The sequence below is a fragment of the Musca domestica genome, unplaced genomic scaffold (genome assembly GCF_030504385.1).
Source record: "Musca domestica strain aabys unplaced genomic scaffold, Musca_domestica.polishedcontigs.V.1.1 37, whole genome shotgun sequence".
Lineage (NCBI taxonomy): Eukaryota > Metazoa > Arthropoda > Insecta > Diptera > Muscidae > Musca > Musca domestica.
Window position 1 is genome coordinate 7,842,455 of NW_026712321.1, and position 27,302 is coordinate 7,869,756.

The 27,302-nt window shown below is 35.4% G+C and overlaps 3 protein-coding genes across 3 annotated transcripts; 1 reads left to right on the plus strand and 2 right to left on the minus strand.

Annotated features, from left to right (window-relative positions):
- Positions 1-4,932: 4,932 nt before the first annotated feature.
- On the minus strand, positions 4,933-5,480 carry LOC131804005 (uncharacterized). Its single transcript, XM_059126121.1, has 2 exons — positions 5,157-5,480; positions 4,933-5,088 (listed from the first exon to the last, which is right to left on the minus strand). Exons 1-2 carry the CDS (start codon positions 5,478-5,480, stop codon positions 4,933-4,935), a joined length of 480 nt encoding a protein of 159 aa, XP_058982104.1.
- Positions 5,481-19,015: 13,535 nt separating this feature from the next.
- On the plus strand, positions 19,016-19,823 carry LOC105261922 (uncharacterized). Its single transcript, XM_011294973.3, has 3 exons — positions 19,016-19,075; positions 19,276-19,614; positions 19,668-19,823. The coding sequence occupies exons 1-3, from the start codon at positions 19,016-19,018 to the stop codon at positions 19,821-19,823; spliced, it is 555 nt and encodes a 184-aa protein (XP_011293275.3).
- A 2,452-nt stretch (positions 19,824-22,275) lies between these two features.
- LOC105261921 (uncharacterized) lies at positions 22,276-22,917 on the minus strand. The gene is made up of 3 exons (XM_011294972.3): positions 22,891-22,917; positions 22,487-22,825; positions 22,276-22,428 (listed from the first exon to the last, which is right to left on the minus strand). The coding sequence occupies exons 1-3, from the start codon at positions 22,915-22,917 to the stop codon at positions 22,276-22,278; spliced, it is 519 nt and encodes a 172-aa protein (XP_011293274.2).
- Positions 22,918-27,302: the final 4,385 nt, after the last annotated feature.

Below are 27,302 nucleotides of genomic sequence, written 5' to 3' on the forward strand. Positions count from 1 at the left end.
TCTGAGCGAATGGGATTGTAAGGCGCGAATAGAATGATTGGAAATCTTCATTACATAATTTGAACAAAATGATTATATTTTTTTCTTTTTGGAAAATTTAAATTTAGTTTAGTTACGGACGAATTAAGTTATTTTAAAGTGTGACCTCGTTGGGCCTATGTCTGGCACCAATACAGGGTAGGCCAAAAAAAAATTAAAAAATTTCAACCTTAGGTATTTCGATGTAAAAACTCCATTAATGATCCTTTTTCAAAGATTTCCAGACTCTCATAAATTGATTTCTTAGAAGAATAACTTATTCTACTAAGGCACCCGTATTTTGCTTCACCCTGTGTGCTTAATAAGGTCATCAGACTTACATAAACTAATTATTTACATTTAATGGCTTTTCAGCGGACAATTAAATTTAATGAACTATCAAAAAAAAACGTAGACAATCAAAAAAAAAAATATATCTACCAATCAATCAAAAGGCAATCGAGAGTTGATTTTTAGCTTGACAACATTGCCTATCAAATATTTGCTGCTAATAATAGCATTTGAAAATATCGCAATTTAGAGGTAATTGAAAATTTATTTTTGACAAATTTTCCATTTTCCCACAAAACGTTTCTTTCTCATTTGGGGGGGGGGGGGGGCGGCTAAGGTATAGATCAACATCGAAATAACCCATTTCAATTTCACAAGTGATCTTTAAATCTTAATCATCAAAAAAATGGCGCCCAATTGGTATACTTTAATATACAATTTTTTTTACATACATCATCGAAATAATACTTTTTTTTAGATATAACGAAGAATATACAGGGTGAGATAAAAAAACTGCAACAAAGTCAAACTCCATAGTTTTTATTAATTTTTATACCCTACAACACTATGTGTTGGGGGTATTATAAGTTTGATTGGGCCAGAATTTATGTAACACCTCGAAATATTGGTTTCCCATATAGGATCTTCCTAGCTCGCCGAGCTGAGTCGATCTAGCTATGTATGTCCGTCCGTCCGTCCGTCTGTCCGTCTGTCCATGTTAATTTGTAATCACTCTACAGGTCGCAATTATGGCCCGATCTTCACGAAATTTAGAATGTAGGTGGGGTTAAGGTCAGAATAGAACCCTATTTCTTTTGGAGATGATCGCCAAATGTTTAGGGATTGAAATGGAACAAATACTAAAAAAATGCCGGATTTTGCAGTAGCTATACAGGTCGCAATTATAGACCAATCGACGCGGAATTTCACATGTAGCTAGAGTTTAGGGCGGGGAAGAAGCCTACCAATTTGGGTGGTCATCGGATAATATTTAGCGGGTAAAATAGACCATATCTTTTGTGTTGAAGAAATTCAAAATTTTTCATTAAACCGCGAATATTTTAAATCCCGGCGAAATCGCAAAGCCATGACAAGGTTACTTCTGATCCTTACATTGATGTTAACATCCAACAAAACGGATATATAGCAAAATATGTGCGATATATATGTCTATCAAAGAAGATATGCATGAAAGATCTCTTATATGTCGAGAACGGCTGAACTGATTTCGACAGTTCTCATTAATTCAGAATGGCCTCTTGTCAGGAAAGAAAAAACGTCTAAAAAATCGCATAAAAATATCTCTCTAAAGATGAAAATATTGATTTTGTAAAATTTTCTCATATTTTTTCAATTTTGTCATATTTTCATTTTGAATTAAACATTTGGTAATATTTCTACAGCTAACAAAACTAAGTAGTTACGAAATCCTTACGAAATTTTGCATGGGGATAAGATGAGGGTCAGAATAGAAGCCTACTCTTTTTGGAGATGATCGCCATATATTTAGGGGTTGAAATGGACCAAAAAACTGCAAAATTATCAACAGGTCTTAATTATCGCCCGATCCTCACGCACATTTGAATGGGGGTTACCGGACATTGCAAAAGCCAAGCAGTTTTGGATGGCCATCCAAAAATATTCAATGTGTGAAATAGTTTGCCAACTTTTGTAGACAAAATACAAAAATGTCCATTCCAGTGACTTTTTGGAGAATTCACAAATAAAGGAAAGACGCACTTCTGACTATTTCGTTAACGCTGATTTCGTTGAAGAATATAGTCAAATGTCTGTATCTCATATAGATGCGTTTCAGTCAAAAACCAATAATAAATGTTAATATTTTGCCACTTCTGAGAGATTATAGGTCTTTGGGAAATATTGGTTCCAGATCTAGGAAGACCATTTACGTGCAACATCTTCCAATAAATTGGAAATGAGCAAATTAGTTCAAGTTTCTATTATTCGAAAATTAGAGAACGAAACCTGATGGTTTTCTTTTATTATTTGTCACAATAGCTTGTGGAATTCTTTCGAGTATCTGGCCTATATAATCTGTATCAATTATTATAGTGTTGTAGGGTATTCAACGGTCGGCCCCGCTCGACTGTAGCCTTTGCTTACTTGTTTTTTTTTTTTTTGAATTTTATTGAATGAAAGCAAAAAATGTCGGAAATAGTATCAAATTTTAGAATAAGTTTAGATTTGTTCGAATTGATCACCTTTAGCACAGAAATATGGCCTTCAAAAGCCCAATGAAACCGTCACACGTTGCCGGAATGTTGCTTTGCGGTATTTTGGCCCATTCCCGGCGAAACTATTGCATGAGGTGATCGACACTTTGGTATTTTTTAGTGCCAACCTTGCTTTCCAAAATACTCTAGGTTTTGGTGGCCATTGTGCGCTGGAAATGAAGCGAGAAACTTCATTTTGTAATCATACTTGGAGGAGCGCGTGCTGAGTGCGATGGTGCTGAGTCCTGTTGAAATATCCAAGGTCTTCGGCCAAAATGTTTGCGTGCCCCAAGGCCTTAATACACCCTCCAGAATATTTTTGCGCGATAATATTCGTCATTTATTCTGATGCCACGGTCGATTAATACGAGTGGAGAACGACCATCGGCTGTTATGGTGGCCCACACCATCACCATGGCCGGCGCTTGAGTTCTGGTGGCCAACCGAAAGTGCACATTTTCAGCTGACCTCTTTGGCAACTAAACGCGAGCGGATCATTTTGGTTCTTTACAAACTGCTGGACAACGAATGTTTTCTCATCGGAGAAACCCAAATTTGGCAGAATCCCACTTTCGGTCAAGCGAAACAACTCTTTAGTTCTTTTGAGTCCATTTTCTTTCTGTTGCGGACTAAGTTCTTGTACTTTTTGCAAATTCAATGACTTTACCCCGAGCTCATTTTTTTATATTTGCCGAATGGGATATTGCGATATGTTTAGCTCACGAGCCATTTTTCGATCAAGTCGTTTCTTCACTTTTCGAACCATTTCTGCTGATGACTCGGTTGTTTTCTTCCATCCACTTCCTTGACGTCGGACTACGCTACCAGTATCAAGGTAACGAGCGATGGTACGAGACACAAAAAAATTTATTTACATTTAAATGCTGGAATGCTCTAATCACTTGCTTTATCCTCTCTCTAGAACTAGTCTCTCTGTAGCTCCAGCCACTTGTGATTTTCCAGCCAAATATAAAGAAATCACACTATCCCGCTTGAATTCCATCACGAATTACTTTTTTTCTGAAAAATTCTCACCAAAATGCTTTTGTATGTTTGTAAACAATAGAATGAGCTGTCACTGGAATAATTTTAACAGCTGTCGGACGAGTAGCTTAGAAATGACAGCAGTCTGAAGTTGGTTACAGTTTTTACATCTGGTTTTTTCATCATGGTGAATTTTTTCCAAGGACTTTCTCTAGATTTTGCAACGGGTTTTCTAAGGTCTCTTTTGTGATTTTTTAAGGATTTTCAGGGCTTTTCAAGAAGTTTTTTGAATGGATTTTCCCAGGACTTAATTTTGATTTTTTTTTTCAAAAATTTCCAAGAACTTTTGTATGGAGCCGTTAGAGAATTTATCCCAAGAACTTTCATTTTCAATATTTTTTCTGAAGAGTTTCCAATGAAATTTTTCAGACCATAATTGAAGACCAGAATTCGTGCCAAAAGTGACCTTTCCGAACAAATCTAAACTTATTCTAAAATTTGATGCTACTTCCGACATTTTTTGCTTTCTTCAATAAAACTTAGAAAAATTTAAAAATTATGGTGTTTGACTTCGTTGCAGTACTTTTTATCTCACCCTGTAATTGTTCCAGAAGTACTAAGTGGTACAAAATTTGGTATTGGGTGTAGGTATAGGTCCCAAATACCGAAATTCGATATTATGGCCTCTGTTGGTTTCAGAAAAATTCAAGTCCAGATAAATTTAAGTCGATAACTCTGTTGGTCCTTCAAATAATTAGTTCAAAAAAGTTGATCACTGAAAAAAAATATTTTTAAAAAATCCGCATTGAAGACTCTATTGGGGTTTGATTTTTTTATCGATGTTCTTAGTTTAATTGGTTCTTAAGAAGACACATTTTTTTTGGGAGACTCTGGAAGTTTTTCGAACAATTTTTGTGGAAAAATCCACGATGGAGGCTTGAAAAGTTCTTCCTTATTTAAAAAATCCAAAAATTGGAAAAATCCATGTTCAGTCTTTGAAAAATCTATAAAAAAAATCTGGAAAAAGTCCTTGGAAAAATCTACAAAAAATATAATTTTATATCACCGAAGGTCCTACCTTTAAAAATCTTCCACCGAAAAGTCCACAAATCCAAGTTTGTAACACCGAAGTTCTCGAAAAAATCCAAGATAGCCTTTTGAAAAAAAAAACTTTAAAAATCCAATGAAAAAAATAAATCAAAAAAAGCAAAGCTTAGCCTGCTGATGGGTTTTTTAAAAATAATTTTAAAAATCCTCGAAAGCCCTTTATAAATATTCCGAAAAAAAATTAATTTTAAAGTTCCGAAAAATAGTTAGTTTATATATTTTTCTTCTTCAAATGTATTTCGTAATTTATTTTAAGCTCTAAATCAATATTGAAAAGATTGTATGTCGTATTTTCCTTTCATCCCCTTGCCTCTGTCAAACCCTGTGCCAGAACCTTGCCCAATTGTTTCTGTCTATCGGAGAATATCAAGGTTATATTGAAATGCATTGCTGGAATATATTTGATCATATTCTCGTCGCTTATCGTCAAATTTGTTATGCGATATGGAAAATTCTGAAAAAGAAACAACAGAATATTAGAAAAGAAAATAACAAAAATACAAATCTCCCCCACAAACTCACCCCCTTGATGGGACACGACATTGGCAAATTACTATTCTGCATTAAACTATCCAACACCTTCTTGACCACCGGCAGGGTATTGATGTTGCCCAGCACATCACAGATCTTCAACTTTAAATCGATAAATTTCACCACTCGCTGGCTGTCGCGAGCTTTGAAATGTACCATAATGGCGATCATGGCGTGTTCGGGTAATTTGCGACTTAATTCGAAATCAATGTTGAAAACATAACGACTCGTAGACAGCTCATGAAATTCACAGTTGTAATGCTTGACCAAAGGTGGTGGAGCATGGCAGCTAAAGTTGAGAAATTCCACATTCATATTGCTGGCCTTGCTGGCGGACTTTTAAAAATGGTCTAAAATTACAATAACAACAACTAAAATGTATTTGTATATATAATTACCTGGCTATATATGGGCCAGCCAAGCATGACGATCAAAATCAATATCCGTTTGGTGAGCATTATTTTCTTTTCGGCGGCGTGTTCAACAACTGAATGGGTCCGTTCTAAATTTGAGCTGAGTTTCGGCCTCTATTAACCAGAATGTAATTACGTTTTATTCATTTTTCGCCAAATTGAATATTTAATGGGAATTCGTAATAACCAGGCTATATCTTAGATCGAAAACCACAATGAGGTCTAATTATAGAGGGTACGGTAATGACATGAAGAGCACCAATTGGTGCCCTACAAAGGAACTTTTATTTCTGCCGAGATAGTTATTTAAAAAAGGTCCTCTAAAAATTCAGGATTTTTAAAATATATTTTGTCCAGGATTTCCAGGATGTTTTTGAAATATTTTTCAAAATTCACCTAGAAATATCAAGAATCGCCTAAAGGACTTTCCAAGACGTTAACCTGGATTTTTCAAAACTATTTTTAAAACTTCCTGCAAAATCCTGAATTTAAAGATGACCTTTTTTTAAATAAGTATCTCTGTTGAAATAAAAATTCTTTCACAGGCCTCAATTGTGGAATTTTTAAGATTTTCTATATTATTTTGAAGGACTTTGAAGGAGCCTATGATGGGGGATTTTTATGAATATCTTGTAAAGATTTGAGAAGCTTCAATCAATGGATTTTAAAAATAAGGAAGGACTTTTCAAGCCTCCATGGCGGATTTTTTCCACAAAAATTGTTCGAAGGACTTCCAGAATGGCATGAAAGGTACGAATTTGTGCCCTACAAAGGAGCATTTATTTCTGCCGAGATAGTTATTTAAAAAAAAGGTTCACTAAAAATTCAGGATATTAAAAATATATTTTGTCCAGGATTTCCAGGATGGTTTTGAAATATTTTTCAAAAATTCACCTAAAAATATGAAGATTTGCCTTAAGGACTTTCCAAGACCTGGTTTTTTCAAAAATATTTTTAAAAATTCCTGCAAAATCCTGGGACAAAATATATTTTAAAAATCCTGATGACCTTTTTTAAAAAAGTATCTCTGTTGAAATCTTTCGAAAATTTTTTGAAATTTTTGAATTTTTAAGATTTTCAATATTATTTTGAAGGACTTTCAGAGCCTTTAACGAGGGATTTTTATGAATATCTTGTAAAGATTTTAGGAGCTTCGATCATGGAATTTTAAAAATAAGGAAAGACTTTTCAAGCCTCCATCGTGGATTTTTCCACAAAAATTGTTTGAAGGACTTTCCGAGTCTCCCAAAAAAATATGTCTTCTTAAGAACCTATTAAACTAAGAACGTCGATAAAAAAATTAAACCTCCATAGAGTCTTCAAAGCGGATTTTTAAAATGTGGAATTTTCAAGATTTTTATTATTATTATAATATTATTTTGAAGGACTTTCAGAGGCTTTAACGGGGAATTTTTATGAATATCTTGTAAAGATTTTGGGAGCTTCAATCATGTGATTTAAAAAATAAGGAAGGACTTTTCAAGCCTCCATCGTGGATTTTTCCACAAAAATTGTTTGAAGAACTTCCAGAGTCTCCCAAAAAAAAAAAAAATATGTCTTCTTAAGAACCAATTAAACTAAGAACGTCGATAAAAAAATCAAACCCCAACAGAGTCTTCAATGCGGATTTTTTAAAAATATTTTTTTTTCAGTGATCAACTTTTTCAACTATTTTTTGAAGGACCAACCTTCCGGGACTTCTAATTAAAATTTTCCAGAAGTCTGAGCTTTTTGGTCCTTTTTTTAACATTTTCCCATAATTTTTACAGTCTTCAAAGCGGATTTTTAAAATATTTTTTTTTTTTTCATTGACCAACTTTTTCAAATAATTTTTGAAGGACCAACGGAGCCATCGACATCAATTGATCTGGCCTGGATTTCAGAGCTCTCAACTTGAATTTTTCTCAAACCAACAGAGGCCATAATGTCGAATTTCGGAACAATGCCTTCACCCAATATCATATTTTGTACCACTTAGTACTTTTCGAACAATTACAGGGTGAGCTAAAAAAATCTGCAAATAAGCCATAATTTTAACTTTTTTTAAATTTTATTGAATAAAAGCAAAAAAACTCGGAAGTAGCATCAAATTTTAGAATAAGTTTAGATTTGTTCGAATTGGTCACCTTTGACACGAATTATGGCCTTCAAACGGCCAATGAAACCGTCACACGCTGCTTGAGTGTTGTTCTGCGGTATTTTGGCCCATTCCCGACGAAGCGCTTGCTTGAGGTGATCGACACTTTGGTATTTTTTAGTGTCAACCTTGCTTTCCAAAATACTCCAGGCACAATAGTCCAACGGATTGGTATCCGGAAATTTTGGTGGCCATTGTGAGCTGGAAATGAAGCGAGGAACCTCATTTTGTAACCTTTCTTGGGTGCCGCGTGCTGAGTCTTGTTGGAATGTCCAAGGTCTACGTCAGAAATTTTTACGTGCCCAAGGCTTTAATACACCCTCCAGAATATTTTCGCGATAATATTCGGCATTTATTCTGATGCCACGGCCGATTAATACGAGCGAAGAGCCACCATCGGCTGTTATGGAGCCCAACACCATCATCATGGTCGGCATTTATCCTGATGCCACAGTCGATTAATACGAGCGAAGAACCACCATTGGCTGTTATGGCGCCCAACACCTTCACCATGGCCGGCGCTTGAGTTCTGGTGGCCAACCGAAGGTGCACATTTTCAGCTGACCTCTTTGGCAAGTAAACGCGATCATTTTGTTTTGAGAAAACCAAATTCGGCAGTTCATCACTTTTGGCCAAGCGAAGCAACTCTTTAGCTCTTTAGGTTCCTTTAGGCTCTTTTGAGCCTATTTTCTTCCTGTTGCGGTATAAGTTCTTGCACTTTTTGGAATTTCAATGGCTTTACCCCGAGCTCATTTTTCAATATTTGCCAAATGAAATATTGCGATATGTTCAGCTCACGAGCCACTTTTTCGGCCATTGCGACGCGGGTTTCGACCAAGTCGCTTCTTTACTTTTCGAAGCATTTCTGCTGATGTTGCTATTTTCTTCCGTCCACTTCCTTGACGTCGGACCACGCTACCAGTATCACGGTAACGAGCGATGGTACGAGACAAAAAGATTTATTCACATTTAAATCCTGGAGTGCTCTAACGATAGCCACTTGTGGTTTTCAAGCCAAATATAAAGAAATCGCACATCGCGCTTGAATTCCATCACGAATAACTTTTTTTCTGGAAAATTCTCACCAAAATTCTTTTGTACGCAATGTAAACAATATAATGAGCTGTCGCTGGAATAATTTTAGCAGCTGTCGGACGGGTGGCTTAGAAATGACAGCAGTCTGAAGTTGGTTGCAGTTTTTTTTTTCATCTCACCCTGTATATGTTTCTCTCAACCTGGGATCTGATCTTCAGTACCCATAGTTTGATTTTATTTTTTTTTTTTTTGAGAACGTATGAGAGGATTTTCTGACCTCAAAATTTGGATATTATGCATATATATCTCTATTTTCAGGGCCTTAAACCTAGAATTTCTATGAATAGTTATTTTATTATTTCCCAGGATCTTCAGGACATTTTTCAACGTTTTTTTCCTCAAAGGACCTCAAATAGAGGTTTTTAAGAAAAAATATTCTTGGTGTTTTTTTTTTTTTTTTTTTTTTTGTAGATTTTTTAAATTTTGTGTAGATTTTTAAATTACCTTCCGGGACTTATATTTAAAATTTCCCTGATTTTTGAAAACAGAAGTCTGAGCTTTTTGGTCCTTATTTTTCTCCAAAATTTTCCCCAAATTTTTACAGGGCTTTCAAAGTGATTTTTTTATACCCTCCACCATACATAGTATGGAGGGTATATTAGGTTCATCATTCCGTTTGTAACTCATCGAAATAATCATTTTAGACCCAATAAATTATATATATTCTTGATCAGCGATAAATTCTAAGACGATTTAGCCCTGTCCGTCCGTCTGTCCGTCTGTTGTAATCACGCTACAGTTAAAACGAATTAAGATAGGAAGCTAAAATTTTGCACAGATCTTTTTTTTTTTCTGCAGGCAGGTCAAGTTCGAAGATGGGCTATATCGGTCCACGATATCGTATAGCCCCATATAACGGTACCCCCCGATATTCGGTATTTTGTTGATTTTAACCACATTTTTCAATGGAATTGTCTGAAATTCCACACAAGGGGACCCTTGTTAGTAATTTACCCCCCGAAAGAGAATTGTATATATATCCCCCAATATGTCGGCACCTTCCGATGTTAGGTATTTTAAAGATTTTAACAGAATTTGTAATGGATTTAATTTTTTGAAACTTTTCTAATTCGTTCCAAATGGTGGAGGGTATTCAAAGTTCGGCCCGGCCGAACTTACTGCTTTTTTACTTGTTTTTTTTTTTTTTTTTTTTTTTTTTGAAAACCTTCTTTAAGTTCTCTTTCCAAATCCAAACTCGTGTGTATATGTATTATTCTTCCTTTTATTGTTCTTGGCCTTTGGAACTGTCGAACCCTGCACCAAATAGAAGCCGACAAATTTCTTATGTTCAGTTACGGTTAGGGAATAATTAAAATCCATTATCGGGGCATAGGGTGGTATATAGTCCTCGGTAAGCATAAAATTTGTGATATTATAAATAGTTTTCTAAAAAGAAGCCGAAGAGAAGCCAATATCAAAAGTTCTCATTAAATGAAATGAGAGAACACTCCAACTCACCCCCCTGATGGGACATTTACAGGGCAAACTAGTCGTTCGCATTAGTTCCAAAAATATTCTATTTACTATCGGTATGCCCTTAAGGTTCACCAATGCCTCACAAATATTCCAAGTCATGTCGACAAAGGTGACCGTTTTCTGGCCCCTCGGTAGGCGATAGGTTATCTTCATTGACAGCTCGGCACTGGGATGGGCATCACGTTCCAGTCCCAAAACCGCATCGATGGCATAACGATTTACGTCATATTTCCTAATGTTACAATACCAATAGTTTATGGGTCGAGTGTAGTTGCTGCATAGTACCTTGTGGAACTCCACATTGAAGGTGCGTCGGGATAACTGTTGGGAATTTAAAAAATAAAAATAAATTTTATTTCGACATTTCATCAAGACCTCTTCTTACCTCTACCGATCGCATGTAATGAAAAACAATTAAAAAACCAATATGGAACCTTAGCAATATTTTCATTTCTTCCGCTCATTTGAAAACTATCAATGTCGGGAATTTTCGTGGCTAATGAGGTCCGTAAACATTTCAAAACTACGCATTTGTTTGAAAATTGTTGTTATCTTTTGTAATCGATTTTTAATTGAATTTCAATGACTTCAAAAAAATTGATTTGTCCGTATTTCGCTTCACAGCTAAATATCCAAAACCACAATAAAATCATAAAAAAAAATCCAAAAATCAGTTCAATTCCTTAGTTATTTAAAATTTACATCCGGATACAAAGCTAAGGTGGCTATTTAGAGGTGATTTTAAAAATATTATTTTTTATTATTATTAAAAAATGACTTATTTTAATTGTTGTTGTAATTATTATATATTGAAAAAATAACGTTAATTTATTAAAAAAAATTCCATCACAAACAAAATAATTAAAATTTAACAAAATTTTCCGCACACTACCTTTCTAGCCGACAACAAGCTGTACGATTCTTAAAGGCATAATCAAATGAAATGGGTCTTACATTTGTCCTGTCACTTTTATTATTCATCTGTATTTCCGTGTATATGACAAATTTGTCATTTTACATATGTCTCATAATTTTTGTTATCACACACTTACATATGTTTTTATACTCTCAGCCATATGGCTAGAGTGGGTATACAGGGTGAGATGAAAAAAACTGCGATAAAGTCAAATGCCTTCATTTTTAATTTTTTTTTTTTTTTTTTTTTTGTGGCCGATTGTCTTCATATCACACACATCACTATATTTTTATTAACCCAAGATCTGCTGTGAAGACGGAATATATCGATCCACCCCTTCCGGTACCTCCCCCACAAAGGGTCAAAATTTTGAATATTCACGAAGCTCATAAAACACGAAATTAACATCCGATTCCATGCGGACTTGGCACATCTCAATATTTCCATCAACACAAGATCTTTTACCGAAATGGTAGAGATCGGGCCATCCCTGCTCGTACCTCCCCTTCAAAGGGTCAAAGTTTTGAATAACAAAAACAATCATCAAATCCGAAATAAGCATCCGGTTCTCTTCAAATTACACACATCACAATATTTTTATTAACTCATGGTCTGGTATGAAGATGGAATATATCGGTCTACTCCTTCTGGTACCTCCCCACAAAGGGTCAACATTTTAAGTATCAATGAAGCTCATAAAATGGAAATTAACATCCAATTCCATTCTGACTTGGTACATCTCAATATATTCATCAAAACAAAATCTATTATGAAGGTAGTAGAGATCGGACCATTCCTTCCCGTACCTCCCCAACATAGGTTTCAAGATTATGAAAAACAAAACGCTCTAAGAAAGCAAAATAGGCATCCAAATCTGTTCAAGTTTCACACATCCGAATATTTATATTTATGCTAACGCAGGATCTGTTGTGAAAATGACATATATCTGCGAACCCCTTCAGGTACTTCACCCACAAAGGGTCACAATTTTCAACTTACAATATCTTAAAACTTGCTACACCTAAATATTTCTCTCAAACATTTTGAATAAATGAAGGTGATTATCTCATGACTCTCTTCCTCTAACTCCAACTGGTGATCCGCATTTTTTAGGTTTAGAACCCTGTGAAAAAATCGAATATTGGTAGCGGATACTTTTCCCATAATATATATTGGCAAATCTCATGTTGATGCTTAATCGTATATCACCGTTACCCTCGAATACAATTATTATCGGAGATTTCATTTCATCATGGATTCTATAATATCCTGCTTCTAAGCTTCGCCTATTTTCCTTTCAATTTTTTTCTTTTGAGCCAGATGTTACTCTCCGCAGGTTTAACAAACTTGTCAATTGTCAGCAAAATTGTAATGTCGCTAAGTTTTGAAAAGTCCTAGCCCCTCTCTATTTGATTTACCCAACGCCTTAGTTTCAAAACGTGAATATAAGTCTTGAAACTAGGTCAAGGCCAATTGACACTTCGAAAACAACCTTTACCTTGAGTAAATTGTTTGCAGGACACGCATGAAACTGATTCTCAGATTTGGCTCGTTATTATTAAAAGTGTCTTTTTTCGTAAGGAGACTTTCCCAACCCTCCTCATTTCCACGTCACATAAATTCCATTCCCCAACTTTGCTAACCACCACGGTTACAAAATATCTGGTCAACCCTTTTGCCAACAACAAATCTTTTTTGCAACGATTTAAACTTCCCCTGTAGCAGACTGAGGGTGGAAATACATAAAGCGCATATTTGACTGGCTTAAGTCATCGGCTGGCTTCTTCGAAGATGAACAAAGAAGTTTTAGGTTGACCTAGTTCGATTTTGGCCCTAAGCTCATTTGTTCATTTCCGAAGAAGCCAGCCGATGACTTAAGCCAGCCAGATAAGCGCTTTATGTATTCCCACCTTTATTTCTTTTTCAGTTAATACTTCTACGTTAAAACTTCTTACCCGTGATGCACCAACGAACACTGCATTTTTTCTAATGAGGAGTCAATTGAACCTTTCCCAATTGTTAGGCTGGAAATACATAAAGAGCATATTTGGCTGACTTAAGTCATCGGCTGGCTTCTTCGTAGATGAACAAAGGAGTTTTAGGTTGACTTAGTTCCATTTTGGCCCTGGGCTCCTTTGTTCATTTCCAAAGAAGCCAGCCGATGACTTAAGCCACCCAGATAAGCGCTTTATGTATTTCCAGCTTTAGATATACTTGTTCCACAAGCAATGATCTCCAATATATAATTTAAACTACTTTTCATCAATTATTAATGACGGTGAGTCTTCACTTATTAGTCGAATATTCTCCACGAGTAATAATCCAATGATCAGCAATGTTATTCCACAAGTAATATTAGTTCTTTTTTTTTTTCTACTTATTCTCTTGCTCATGTATATTTAATTCGAAATGGAAGACTCTTTAGTTGAAAAAACATAAAACGCTTTTTTTTGACAGACTTAAGTCATCGGCTGGCTTCTTCGCAAAAGAAAGGACTTTTAGGTTGACATAGTTCGATTTTGAACCCACGCTCCTTTGTTGTTTTACGAAGAAGACAGCCGATGACTTAAGCCATGTGCTTTAGGTATCTTTCACTCTATCTCTCTCTCTCTCTCTCTTTTACACTTAATGCTAAGTTACCCAGCGGATTTTTTAGCACATACATCTTCCATCTGAGACCAATGACAATGTAGGTGCGACCCATCCAAAGCCTGTATACAATTTCTACTTACATTTACACAGCGATGGCCTAGGCCGTCAGACGAGTCCGAAATCTACCGACAATGTAAGCGAATGTTGGATGGGTCCGAAATCGGCCTACAACGTAAGCGAATATTGGATGGGTCCGAAATCTATCAACATTGTAAGCGAAGGTTGGATGGGTCCAATTTCATCAACATTTTAGATTGTGGAACTTAAATTTCAGATGTTTTTTATTAAAATATTCGTATTATAGAACAGCGTTTTCAACCATAAAATATTCTTATTATAATGAGAAATAATGCATAAAAAAGAAATTCATAAAACTTATTCAAAAGACGTGGGAAGAAACAAAGCTTAAACTAAAGGAAAAAAATTTAATTTTTTCCAGTTTTTTTATTGTAGGATATTATTCCGAAGTGTCTGGCCTTAGGGAATTTGAAACAATTTCTAATTTTTTGGCGTAATCCAGTTCATTGAATACTTCACAGATAATAGCTTCTGAAATAAGGATAGAAAATATAGAACAATTTTTTCATATTAAACAGTTATACTATAGAATAGACTAATGGACTACATTTTAAGGTAATATAATATCACTTTTCAATAAATATGTAAGAAAAAATTTAACTTACCGAAAATGCCTATGTTTAAAAGTTTAAATTCCTTAAACGACTTTTTATTTTGAGTACCATCATAGTTGTAATTTAATATTATAGAAATGTCTATAATATTTCAGAAGGTTTTAATAAGGCCATCTGGCGAAATTATAATTATAACGGAGAGATTTTAATACTCTTACATATTTTCCAAAATCTTCTACAATTTTGGAATGCATGGAATCTGCTCATTTAGAACAATATCATTGTTTTCCAAACAGTCCTTCCTCAACTCTTTTTAAATTGTCTGCTTCCACTTTCTTTAATCTCTTAAATTTCTCCTACTGAATCATGACATTTTATTTAACTTATTTAACACACAACACTTACTATATTCTTATTTTATTAATTTATTTTATTAACTTCTTTTCAATATACACGACTTGCACTTTCAAAATCACTACACAGAATAAAATTTTGCTTTAAAAAAGAAAGAAGCATCAAAAATGAATAACGGTACAACACCGGCTGCAACAACACACACAAAAAAAATTACAAAACAATACAAAGGCATCCGATTCAGATGCAAGTGCGATGGACACATTTTATTATATTTTGTTTTTTTCTTTAATTCTAATATGGATTTTGTTCCACAATGTAATAGCAATGCGACTCATCCAAATCGGATGCTAGTTGTATGCTATAAACCACTTTTATTTCATTTTTTCCTATTGACACAGTAGCATACATTTGGATGGGTATTAAATTGTAATGGCGAGCGGACTGCTGGGATGCTTCTAACTACGGTATTGCTACTCAATATCTGTTTTTCTTCAAAGAGCATAAGAAGAGAAACTGAGTAACCAAGAGGGTATGTTCAGTAAAAACCACTGCGATGGTGTTGTAGCGTTTCTCACATAACTGCATCATTTAAGCTTTTACTGAACATACGCCACTTAAACCCCTAATAAGAATATTTAGGATCATTATCCTAATATAAGTTTCGTGTTTTGTTATCAGATTTTTTTTTTTAAATCTTTTTTGAGAATATTTCCCACATGTTCTAGGATCATTATCCTAATATGAGTTTCGTGTTTTTTTACAAGTTTTTTTTTAAATCTTTTTTGAGAATATTTCCCACATGTTCTAAAGGAGAAGTTCCAATCCAAAAACATTTTTATAACTTTTCTGATTCTTTTTAATGTTCCTAGCTTTTGGAACCGTCGAACCCTGTACCACATAGAAGGCCACAAATTTTTTATGTTCAGTTATTGTTAGAGAATAATTAAAATCCAATATTGGGGCATAGGGCGGTATATAATCCTCGGTGAGCATAAAGTTTGTGACATTATAAATAGTGTTCTAAAAAACGAGAAACCGATATCAAAATTTCTCATAAACATCATTAATGAATTGAGACAAAAATTCCAACTCACCCCCCTGATGGGACATTTACAGGGCAAACTGGTCGTTCTCATGAGCTCCACAAATATTTTATTTATAATTGGTATGCCCTTGAGGTTCATTAGCGCCTCACAAATATTCCAGGTGATGTCGACAAAGGTTGCCGTTTTCTGGCCCCTCGCGAAACGATAGGTGATCTTCATTGACAGCTCGGCACTGGGATGGGCATCGCGTTCCAGTCCCAAACCCACATCGATGGCATAACGATTTACGGCATATTTCCTAATGTTGCAATACAAATAGATCATGGGTCGGGTGTAGTTGGTGCAAATTACTTTGTGGAACTCCACATTAAAAGTGCGTCGGGAGGTCTGTTTGTAAACGTGAAAATTGATAACTTTGGGTTACATTTTATCGAATTTTCTTCTTACCTCCACCGATCGCATGTTGTAGAAAACAATTGCCAAACCGATGTGGAATGATGTAGCAATAATTTCATTTCTTCCGCACATTGAAAACAATAAATTACGGAAATGTTTGCGACTAATGAATACCATAATCGTTTTCAAACTATGCATTGTGTTTTGCCATTTTTTTTATCAATTTACTAGATTTTTAATTTGAAATTAATTTATTTCAATGATTAAAAAACATTAAATTACAGGGTGAGATGAAAAAACTGCAACCAACTTCAGACTGCTGTCATTTCTACGCCATTCGTCCGACAGCTGTTAAAATTATTCCAGCGACTGCTGATTATATTGTTTACAAGCGTACAAAAGCATTTTCGTGAGAATTGTCCAGAAAAAGTTATTCGTGATGGAATTCAAGCGTGATAATGCGATTTTTTTATATTTGGCTGGAAAACCACAAGTAGCTATAGTTAGAGCACTGCAACATTTAAATGTGAATAAATCGTTTGTGTCTCGTGCCATCGCTCATTACTAGTAGCGTAACCCGACGTCAAGGAAGTGGACGGAAGTGGACGGAAGAAAACAGCAACATCAGCAGAAATGGTTCGAAAAGTAAAGAAGCGACTTGAACGAAACCCGCGTCACAGTGTCCGAAAAATGGCTCGTGAGCTGAATATATTGCAATATTCCATTCGCAAAAATTGAAAAATGAGCTCGGGGTAAAGCCATTGAAATTCCAAAAAGTGTAAGAACTTACACCGCAACAGAAAAAAATAGACTCAAAAGAGCTCAAGAGTTGGTTCGCTTCGCCGAAAGTGGTGAACTGCCGGATTTGGTTTTCTCCGATGAGAAAACATTCTTTGTCCAGCAGTTTGTAAACAAACAAAATGATCGTGTTTACTTGCCAAACAGGTCAGCTGAAAATGGGCATCTTCGGTTGGCCACCAGAACTCAAGCGCCGAGCATGGTGATAGTCTGAACCGCCATAACAGCCGATGATCGCTCTCCGCTCGAATTAATCGAAATAAATGCCGAATATTATCGTGAAAATATTCTGGAGGGTGTATTAAAGCCTTGGGCGCGCAAACATTTTGACCGTAGGCCTTGGACATTCCAACAGGACTCAGAATGCGCCAACCAAGAATGGTTACAAAATGATATTCCTCGCTTCATTTCCAGCACACAATGGCCAGCAAAATCTCCGGATATCAATCCGTGGGACTATTGTGTTGGAAGTATTTTGAAGAACAAGGTTGGCACTAAAAAAAATACAAAAGTGTAGCCTAAAAAAAACTTCTTAAAGGTTCATACTGTTCTAAATGCGATTTACACATAAATGTAGCCATCTGGTTATTGCTCGCGACAATATTTTTTGAATATCAGTTTGCAAATATTCTTGAAGGCTTTTCCGGCGAATATAACTCCTATTAAAATAGGAACCGGTATTTCGTAGCAAAACTTTCAAATAGTCAATGTATTAAGTGGCAGCAGCATTTTATTAATACAATATCTGGTGTCTCATATTTTTATAATTTCGGCCAAACATAAAATGAGGTGTATCTGTATCTGTTTATTTGGTTCTACCAAAGCTTTTATTGTATAGGAATCTGGAAAAGCTGATCTTAGCACAGATGTTAGCTCACCTACAAGTCTAAAAGAGCAAATTATTTGTTGCTAACATTCCAACCAATTTTAATTCAACCCTTTATACTTTAGTTTTATATGACTACGAACTTTCTAAAGCTGTCACAATTTTCGAAGTCAATTTTATGGTACAAGCAGCGTTTTTGTCAAAAGTTCTTTCCATACGTCTTGATAGTACCGGCTTTTATGGCACAATAACTTTTTATTGCATAGCTTGCAAAAGGCAAACTCGTGTCCATCATCAACTATTTTGACCAACCAGCCCTTGAATTCTGCTTTCTCTAACCATGCAGGTTGAAACCTAAATCCCTATTGGTCTGTCATCTCTGAAATAAAATAGTCCTTAAATTTCGAATTGGTTGAATATGTTTTTTTTCGTAAATACATACCGGCAATAAAATGTCAGATGCTTAAAATAATTTTTTATTTTACAAACTCGTTTTCCCTCTTTTGAGACAAAACAAATCAAAGAAACACAAGCGAAAACCTAAAATGAAACAAACAAATGCCGTTATTCTTTTTTGTTATTCTCTGATAAATTTCGTTGCATATTGAAATCAACATCTTAATCATTTGGCACATGTGTAAGAAAAGGACGAATATATACATTTACAACAAATTAGTGTTGCCAATAGTAAAAATATGATATGAATTGAAATATATGAAAGTGTCATAAAACGTCAAACAATGAATTACACATGGTGTACAAATGACACTAATTACACCTCGGAAGAAATTAAAAAATCGATCCAATGATTTTTTACTATCTCTTTAACGTTATATCATCGTTATGATAATTACCTGCGATTTTTGGCTAATGAGCTAACCTCTCGAAGCCCTTGGTGGCATAACTTTTGTTATATCTTGTAATTGTTTTATTATAATTTTTATTGTTTTCAAAATTCATACGGAAAATGATGTCATTTCTAATAACAGCAAATTACGGTTAATTGTTTGGAAAAATGTCAATAATACTGCACTAAATGGAAAATAATTTGTTTTTAAAACTAAGCTTCTTTTTAATGTCATTTAACGGCCTACATTCAAGTTAAAATGTTGTTCTATAGATTCAATTTGTTTTTACTGATAATCCTGCATTTCTATGAAGTCCAGGTAAATTCCTGAAAAATACAAGCCCCAAACCAAACATCATGAAATGCTACAAATTAAAAAAAAACAAACAATAAAAAAAAAAAACAAAATAATAATTTTAAAAATATCTTTGACCTTTTTTCCTTTGAAGGTCTCTTCAGAATAATTTAAAATTATATTGTACCTTTTCAAAACTTTCGTTCTCTCTTCTACGCATTTAGGCCAAACGGGCGGTTTTTTCCTTAGCCATTGATAGCCTAAACTGTGAAGTCTGTTGCGATTGGCTGAAACAATATCATTGTCAGGTGAACAATGTGATTAACAGCACCTTTGCCTTTGATTTCCTGGTGGCGCTTAATCGTGAAATGCCCTGGAATACCGAAGTAAACATCCTCTTCGATGTACGACCCGTTGGCGGAGCTAAGGTGGTGAGATTTCTCAATTTAAAGTTAAAAGTTTGTGATGCCCTGGCCAATATGAAAACAAATCCTTTGGTAATGGTATTCCAACGGAAATTGATACTACACAGTAATCTGCCAATGGCGTGCCCTATAATGGAGGTAAGTTCATTGGGATTTTAGAATATAAAAATTTATTTCAATTTCGTTTCTAGAATGTCCTGTACAACATATCCCAGCTGACAATCAACGAGGAGATTATACCCAGCTATGCACCCAACATGGATTTCAATGTAACTCTGGCATTTTATCAACGGCAGATATATTTGGGACGTGTATTTTGCCAGGGTTCAATTAAACGAGGGGCCTAAATGAGGTTTAATAATAAATTAAAAAATGGGGCCTGAAAAATGGAATCAAGGGTTCTAATTATAAAAAATTCTAGTGAAATATATAAAAGTCACCAAATTTCGGACATACATAGGTGTAAACGGAGATCTTTAATTCGTAAAGATGAAAAGTTTTTTTTTGTTTGGTTGTAAGGCAATATCTTTATTTAGTGAAATATTTCTTAAGAACTAATCATGATAATGTAACTTAACCTAACTTACACATGCCTATGCACCAAAAAATGTCGTAAGTCTTAAAGAGATGTCATAAACACGCATAGTTATTTCACATGTGGGATCCAAGTATGCTACACCACATTCGGCAACTAAAAATCCTATTTCATTTATTTATAATGATCTCGAAGGTCTGCTCATCGCATGTTCCTATCTTCTTCAATTTGAATTGTATTTGCAATGGATACCAAGATCTTTCTCTCTCTCTCTCTCTTCTACACAGATTTGCTCATTTTCATTCGGAAGCGAAACTTGCTCGATAGCAGGATTGCTCGAAGAGTGGGACCTTTTACGGAGTCTACTCTTTTTCAAGATCAAAATTTAACAGGATGTGGAACCAAAAGTCTTATGCAAAATGATCCGCCAAGCTCATTTCAAATACATATAAGATCGTGAATTAACCGAACTTACGGGTATGTAAATTATTAAGTAATACAGGTGCTCTCGGGACATGGGTATTTCAGGAAGTATTTGTGGCCAAAATAATTATCCTTTTCGGCTGTATAAAAAAGTAGTCACCATAAAACATAACTTTCTTACAGGCAACCGATGAATAGGACTCAGATATGGAATAGAATGGTTTAAAGACACTATCTTAGTACTCGGACCGTTGCAAATATGTAGCATTATAAGAAAACTGGACTGTAATATCCTGATTCTGTGGCAAATTATTTAAAATCGAAATGAAATATTTAGAATCCTTTAAGAAATCCAATTGAACAACTGAACTGGGAGCCTACAATGAGAAGACCTTAGAGGCTATAGATCTACCTTGAAGTAATCCGGACTGGATTAACAATCAAAAAGAATTACTTAGACGACTGTTTTAAATCTCCAAAAGATCACCTGAGTTTGAAATCGACATAAAGAGGGACGTAGTGTCTAAGGAGCCACCCTGAGGTAATACGAACTGAAATCAGAAATGGAAGAACTAACAGGCACTGCCTTAGCACTCGAGGTCGTTGCAAAAATGTTAGCATTAGAAGCAAACTGGACTGTAATATCTAGATTCTTTGAACAACCGGTTAAAAACAAAAAGAAATGCATGGAAAACACTTTTAGATCTGCAAACGAAAAGCTAAAATTGAAGTCTACAAGAAGATGGACTTAGTGGCTATGGGACCACCTTGAAGTAATGCGAACTCAGATCAGGAATGGGAGAATCAAAGACGCGCTGCCTTAGCACTCGAAGCCGTTCCAATAAAGGTAGGAACAGAAGAAAACTGGACCATAATATCTAGCTTCTGTAAACAGATGTCTAAAATCAAAAAGAAATAATCACACATCCTAATAAAATCGCCAAATGAACTGCTGAGCTTGGAGCTTCCTTCTGGATGGAGAAGATCTTAGTGGCTATGGAACCACCTGGGAGTAATACGAACTCAATTCAGAAATGGAAGAACAGAGAATCAATAGAAAATTGGACTGTAATATCTAGATTCTGTGAACACCTTTCAATCAAGTAGAACTTTGTAATACGAACTCACATCAAAATGGAGGAACAAACAGGCACCGCCTTAGCACTCGAAGGAAAATGGTAGCATCAGAAAAAAAACTGGACTGTAATATCTAGATTCTGTGAACAACTCTTTAAAATCAAAAAGGAAAGGCTTAGACAACCCTTAAACCTTAAAATCTACATTATGAAGTTCTTTGAAGCCATGAAACCCCCTTGAAGTAATACGAAGTCAGATTAGAAATGGACAAATCAAAAAATCACCACCTTCGCATTCGAGGTCGTTGCAAAAATGGTAGCATCAGAAGAAAACTATAAAATCTAGATTCTGTGAACAAGTGTAAAAAATCAAAAACAAATACTTGGACAACCCTTTTAGATCTCCAAACGAACAGCTGATCCTGGAACCTACATGAAAAAGACCTTAGTGGCCAGGGAGCAACCTTGAAGTAATACGAAAGTGGCGACGAGCCGGTCACAACAACCGGAGGTTGACAAATGGGTTTTTTAGTCGTTAACAAGATCGAATTCAAAATACCACCAATATCCCTGAAGATGATTTCCGGATGAAATCGAAATATTGGATAAATAAATAAGGAAAAAAAGTAAAAATATTGTTGTTTAATGACCTTAAGCCAAACAATTAACCAAATAATTAAAATAATTTTTAATATCTTCCGTACGGAAGGCTTTCTAAAGCTATATATTTAAGATACCAGGCCTCAAAGAACAAATCCAATGTTTTTAATTCCTTTTAATTGCACCCTGGACAAAAATTGTGCCCATATTCGATTTTTCCAAATAAAATATCATGGTAAAATTAAAGTCCAATGTTGGGGCATAGCTGGGTACAATTTCATCGCTTACCATCATATTGGAAATGTTATATAAAATGTTCTAGAAATAAAACGAAATCTGTAAATAACAAAGTATTACTAAGTACCATTCATCTCACCGGTTTCAGGGGACACGATAGAGGCAGATTGCTGTTCTGCAACATTTCCCTTAATATCATCATAAGCATCGGGTTTGTTTTCAAACTTGCCAAGGCGTCACAGACCTTAAGTCTTAGATTTACAAATTTCACTGCCTTCTGGCCACCCTTGGGTCTAACATCTATCGTAAAGGCCACCTCGGTGGCTGCTGGCAATTGACGATTGATTTCAATTAGAAAACTAAGGGCATATTTGTTGGGCGCCACTTTGTCAAAGTGACAGTAGTTTCGTTTCACCAAATCCGTACAAACCTCACAGCATATATTTTGAATTTCGAATACAAATGGGGATTTTTTTACCTGTGATAAAACGGTATATACATTTATTGGTTTATTTGAAATTTTTTTATAGATAACGAATTTACCTTAGCTGCCATCAGATAATGAGCCATTATGGAAAGAAATATAAAGCGATGGAACAACATTTTCTCGTTGAATATTTTCAAACAATTGATCTGCAATTGCCCAATCGTTTCTCTACTTATAGATGAAAAATTAACTATTTTTAGAATTTTCCATAATTAGTAATTCATTCGCTTGTTAAAATGACATCATTCCACAGCTAATCAATAATTGAGTTATTAATCAAACATTATTCAAATCAAATTATATTTCAATATAAATTATAATATATTTAATAATAAGACTCATCCGAGCTTTAGGCGCAGTTTTATTTTTTGTTTGCATTTCGATATTTCGCAATTGTATAAAAGGTATCTTCAGAGGATCTACAAGATAATTTGATATTCGTTAAAAATCGCAAGTCAACATTTTTGCGATATCTACATTTTCAGGAATTTCTGTAAAACTGTTCAGACGTGTAAAATTATTAAATAAAAGCATTAAGCGTCGTTCTGACGATGTCGTATACGATACTGCATACTTCATTCTGCTGCAAATTTAAAACTTATTATCATCATCAGTCAACCTTTCAAATCAATTCGCCGCAGGTGTACGTCCAAAACAAACGTCAAAACATAATTTTTACTGTTATGCGAAAATGCAGGGTGAGATGAAAAAAACTGCAACCAACTTTAGACTGCTGTCATTTCTATGCCACTCGTCCGACAGCTGTTAAAATTATTCCAGTGACAGCTCAAAGCATTTTGATGAGAATATTCCAGAAAAAAAGTTATTGATGATGGAATTCAAGCGTAGTAGTGTGATTTCTTTATTTTTAGCTGAAAAACTAAAAGTGGCTATCATTAGAGCACTCCAGCTCTCCATTTAAATGTGAATAAATCTTTTGTGTCTCGTACCATCTCTCGTTACCGCGATACTGGTAGCGTAGCCCGACGTCAAGGGAATGGACGGAAGAAAACAGCAACATCAGTAGAAATGGTTCGAAAAGTAAAGAAGCGATGTGATCGAAACAGAAAAATGTCTCGTGAGCTGAACATATCGCAATATTCCATTCGGCAAATATTGAAAAATGAGCTCGGGGTAAAGCCATTCAAAATTCCAAAAAGCGCAAGAACTTACACCGAAACATCAGCAGAAATGGTTCAAAAAGTAAAGAAGCGATGTGATCGAAACCGAAAAATGGCTCGTGAGCTGAACATATTGCAATATTCCATTCGGCAAAAATTTGAAAAATGAGCTCGGGTTAAAGCCATTGAAATTCCAAAAAGCACAAGAACTTACACCGCAACAGAATGAAAATAGACTCAAGAGAGCTAAAGAGTTGCTTCGCATGGTGTACAAAATACTTTGTACATACTTTTGAGTGCGGTTGAGGCGCTGGGAAATTCTAACAATTAAAAATGAAGATTCCAAAATATCAGTCTCGCAGCTGCGATAAATGTTATCACATGTGAAGAATTCAGCAATCTTGTGCGCTGTCGCATATGATAATGTGTAAAATAATAAAGGACATGACCCACACACACACAGATATCGATGCACCAGTAGGTAGCCAAGACCACTTGAATGAAGGGACAAGCAGCCATGTAATAAAAATAGATAAGAACAATTGTGTGGTTGCGACCAGGTTAAGTTAGATTAGTTTCAGTAGTACGTAAGGAACATATTTAAAAAAAAATAAAACCAGTAAAGAAAGTCCTAAAGTCGGGCGGGACCGACTTTATGATACCCTACACCACTTTGCTAATTAAGTAGAGCTCCATGTAACAATTAAACGTTTTTATGGGAGAATTTTATCATACACGCTATGATTATAATTATAATTTAAAGTTCAAAGGACTAAATATGCCGAAGCATTTGTATCTTTAAAATTCGGACTTGTATTGCCATTTGGTGCACAATTAATTTGAAATCGGGTAAAAATATATATGGACGCTTTATCCAAATCGGAACCGATCTCGATAAAATTTGGCAAAGATATTTCTGATATATTTCCCTGAATATCTTTGTTACGGAGTGCATATTACGGCTGTGGGTAACAAATATAACAAATCGGATAAACAATATATATGGAAGCTATAGCTAAAACTGAACCGATCTTCACCAAATTTGACGTACTAGCTTCTAGAGTCAATTCGGTCGTAAGTGCCAAATTTCATCCAATTTGGGCAAATATTAGACGTTTGGTGCACAATCCAAGGTAAATCGGACGAAGTTATATATGGGAGCTATATACAAATCTGTACCGATCTCGATAAAATTTAGCAAATTTATTTCTGAGCTGTATTTGATATATTTCCCCAAATATTGTTGTTGCAGAGTGCAGCATATTACGGCTGCGGAGGACAAAAATAACAAATCGGATGAACAATATATATGGGAGCTATAGCTATATCTGAACCGATTTCGATCAAATTTGGCATACTTATTTTGAGGTCCAATCTGATCGTACGTGCAAAAATCCGTGCAATTCGGACCGATATTACACGTTTGGTGTACAATAAAAGGCAAATCGGACGAAGTTATATATGGGAGCATATCTAAATTTTGACCGATTATCTCCAATTTCCATAGGGTTCGTCCTTGGACCAAACAAATGATTTGTGCAAATTTTCATCTGGATAGGGCAATAAATGCGAACTGTACTTTGTTTACAAAAATACATGGACAAACGAACGGACATGCATAAATCGACTCAGAATATGATTCTATGCAGCTCATCAAAAGGAACTATGGGTTTATCTCGTTTCCTTTTGCCTGTTACAAACAAACGCACAAAGACATAATACTCTGACCACCTTGTGGTGTAGGGTATAATCAGAATTGGGACAGCATTCGAACCGTCAGGTTAAGTTTTTCCTTTCTCACTTTTTCACTTGGCGGAAAGTAGTGAACTGCCGACTTCGGTTTTCTCCGATAAGAAAACATTCGTTATGCAGCATGTTCGTGTTGCCAAAGAGGTCAGCTGAAAATTTGCACCTTCGGTTGGCCACCAGAACTCAAGCGCCGGCCATGGCAATGACGTGAGCCATCATAATAGCCGATGGTCGCTCTCCGCTCGTATTAATCGACCGTGGCATCAGAATAAATGTCGAATGTTATCGCGAAAATATTTTGGAGGGTGTATTAAAGCCTTGGGCATGCAAACATCAGGACTCAGCAACATCGCACTCAGCATGCGCCTTCCAAGAATGGTTACAAAATGAGGTTCCTCGCTTCATTTCCAGCGCACAATGGCCACCAAAATCACCAGATACCAATCCGTTGGAGTATTTTTTCGTTGTGTCTGGAGTATTATGGAAAGCAAGGTTGGCACAAAAAATACCAAAGAGTCGAACACCTCAAGCAAGGGCTTCGTCGGGAATGGGCCAACATACCGCAGAGCAACATTCGGGCAGTGTGTGACCGTTTCATTGGCCGTTTGAAGGGCATAATTCGTGCCAAAGGTGACCAATTCGAACAAATCTAAACTTATTCTAAAATTTGATGCTATTTCCGAAATTTTTGCTTCCATTCAATAAAATTTAAAAAAAAATGTAAAAATTTTGACGTTTGACTTTGTTGCAGTTTTTTTTACATCACCCTGTATTCTTGATCAGCATAAAATTCCATGTCGATTCAGCGATGTACGTCTGTGGAAACCACTCTAGCTTTCGAACGAATTGAAGTAGGTTGATAAAATTTTACTTAAATGTGTTTTTCGTCTGCAGGACTTTTGTTATTGAAAATGGGCTATACAGGTCCACTTTTAGTTATAGCCCCTATATAACTGTACCTCCCTAAATTTGGTATTTTGATGATTTTAGCGACATTATTCTCCGGAATTGTATCAAATGTTGTATTTGTAGTTCGTAATGGATACTACAGCCTAAGGCAGAAAATTGTCTGTGCATGTCCACGACTTCGTATAGCCCCCACACAACGCTACCTTCCGATATTCGGTATTTTGATGATTTTAGCGACATTATTCACCGCAAATGTTTCAAATTTGGCATTTGAAGTTCGTAAAGGGTACTACAGCCTAAGACAGAAAATAGTCTGTGCAGGTCCACGTCTTCGTAAGGCCCCCATACAACGGTACCTCCCAATATTCGGTATTTTGATGATTGAAGCGACATTATTCACCGGAATTTTTTGAAATTTGGTATTTGAAGTTCGTAATGGATACCACAGCCTATGACAGAAAATTATCTATGCATGTCCATGCCTTCGTATAGCCCCCATATATCGGTACCTCCCGATATTCGATATTTTGATGAGTTTAGCGACATTATTCATCGGAATTGTTTCAAATTTGGTATTTGAAGTTCGTAATGAATACTAGAGCCTATGACGGAAAATTGTTAGTGCAGGTCCACGTCTTCGTATAGCGCCCATATATCGGAACCTCCCTATATTCGGTATTCTGATGATT

What these genes read in the sequence shown, in the direction of transcription:
- LOC131804005 (XM_059126121.1), bottom strand. Translation starts at nt 5,480, where the DNA reads ATGAATGTGGAATTTCTCAACTTTAGCTGCCATGCTCCACCACCTTTG. An exon ending in TGTCGTGTCCCATCAAGGGG is followed by an intron (nt 5,089 to 5,156) that starts GTGAGTTTGTGG and finishes TTTCTTTTTCAG; the next exon opens with AATTTTCCATATCGCATAAC.
- LOC105261922 (XM_011294973.3), top strand. Translation starts at nt 19,016, where the DNA reads ATGTTGTTCTATAGATTCAATTTGTTTTTACTGATAATCCTGCATTTC. An exon ending in TGCATTTCTATGAAGTCCAG is followed by an intron (nt 19,076 to 19,275) that starts GTAAATTCCTGA and finishes CTACGCATTTAG; the next exon opens with GCCAAACGGGCGGTTTTTTC. An exon ending in TGGCGTGCCCTATAATGGAG is followed by an intron (nt 19,615 to 19,667) that starts GTAAGTTCATTG and finishes TTTCGTTTCTAG; the next exon opens with AATGTCCTGTACAACATATC.
- LOC105261921 (XM_011294972.3), bottom strand. Translation starts at nt 22,917, where the DNA reads ATGGCTCATTATCTGATGGCAGCTAAG. An exon ending in ATTATCTGATGGCAGCTAAG is followed by an intron (nt 22,826 to 22,890) that starts GTAAATTCGTTA and finishes GTTTTATCACAG; the next exon opens with GTAAAAAAATCCCCATTTGT. An exon ending in TATCGTGTCCCCTGAAACCG is followed by an intron (nt 22,429 to 22,486) that starts GTGAGATGAATG and finishes TTTTATTTCTAG; the next exon opens with AACATTTTATATAACATTTC.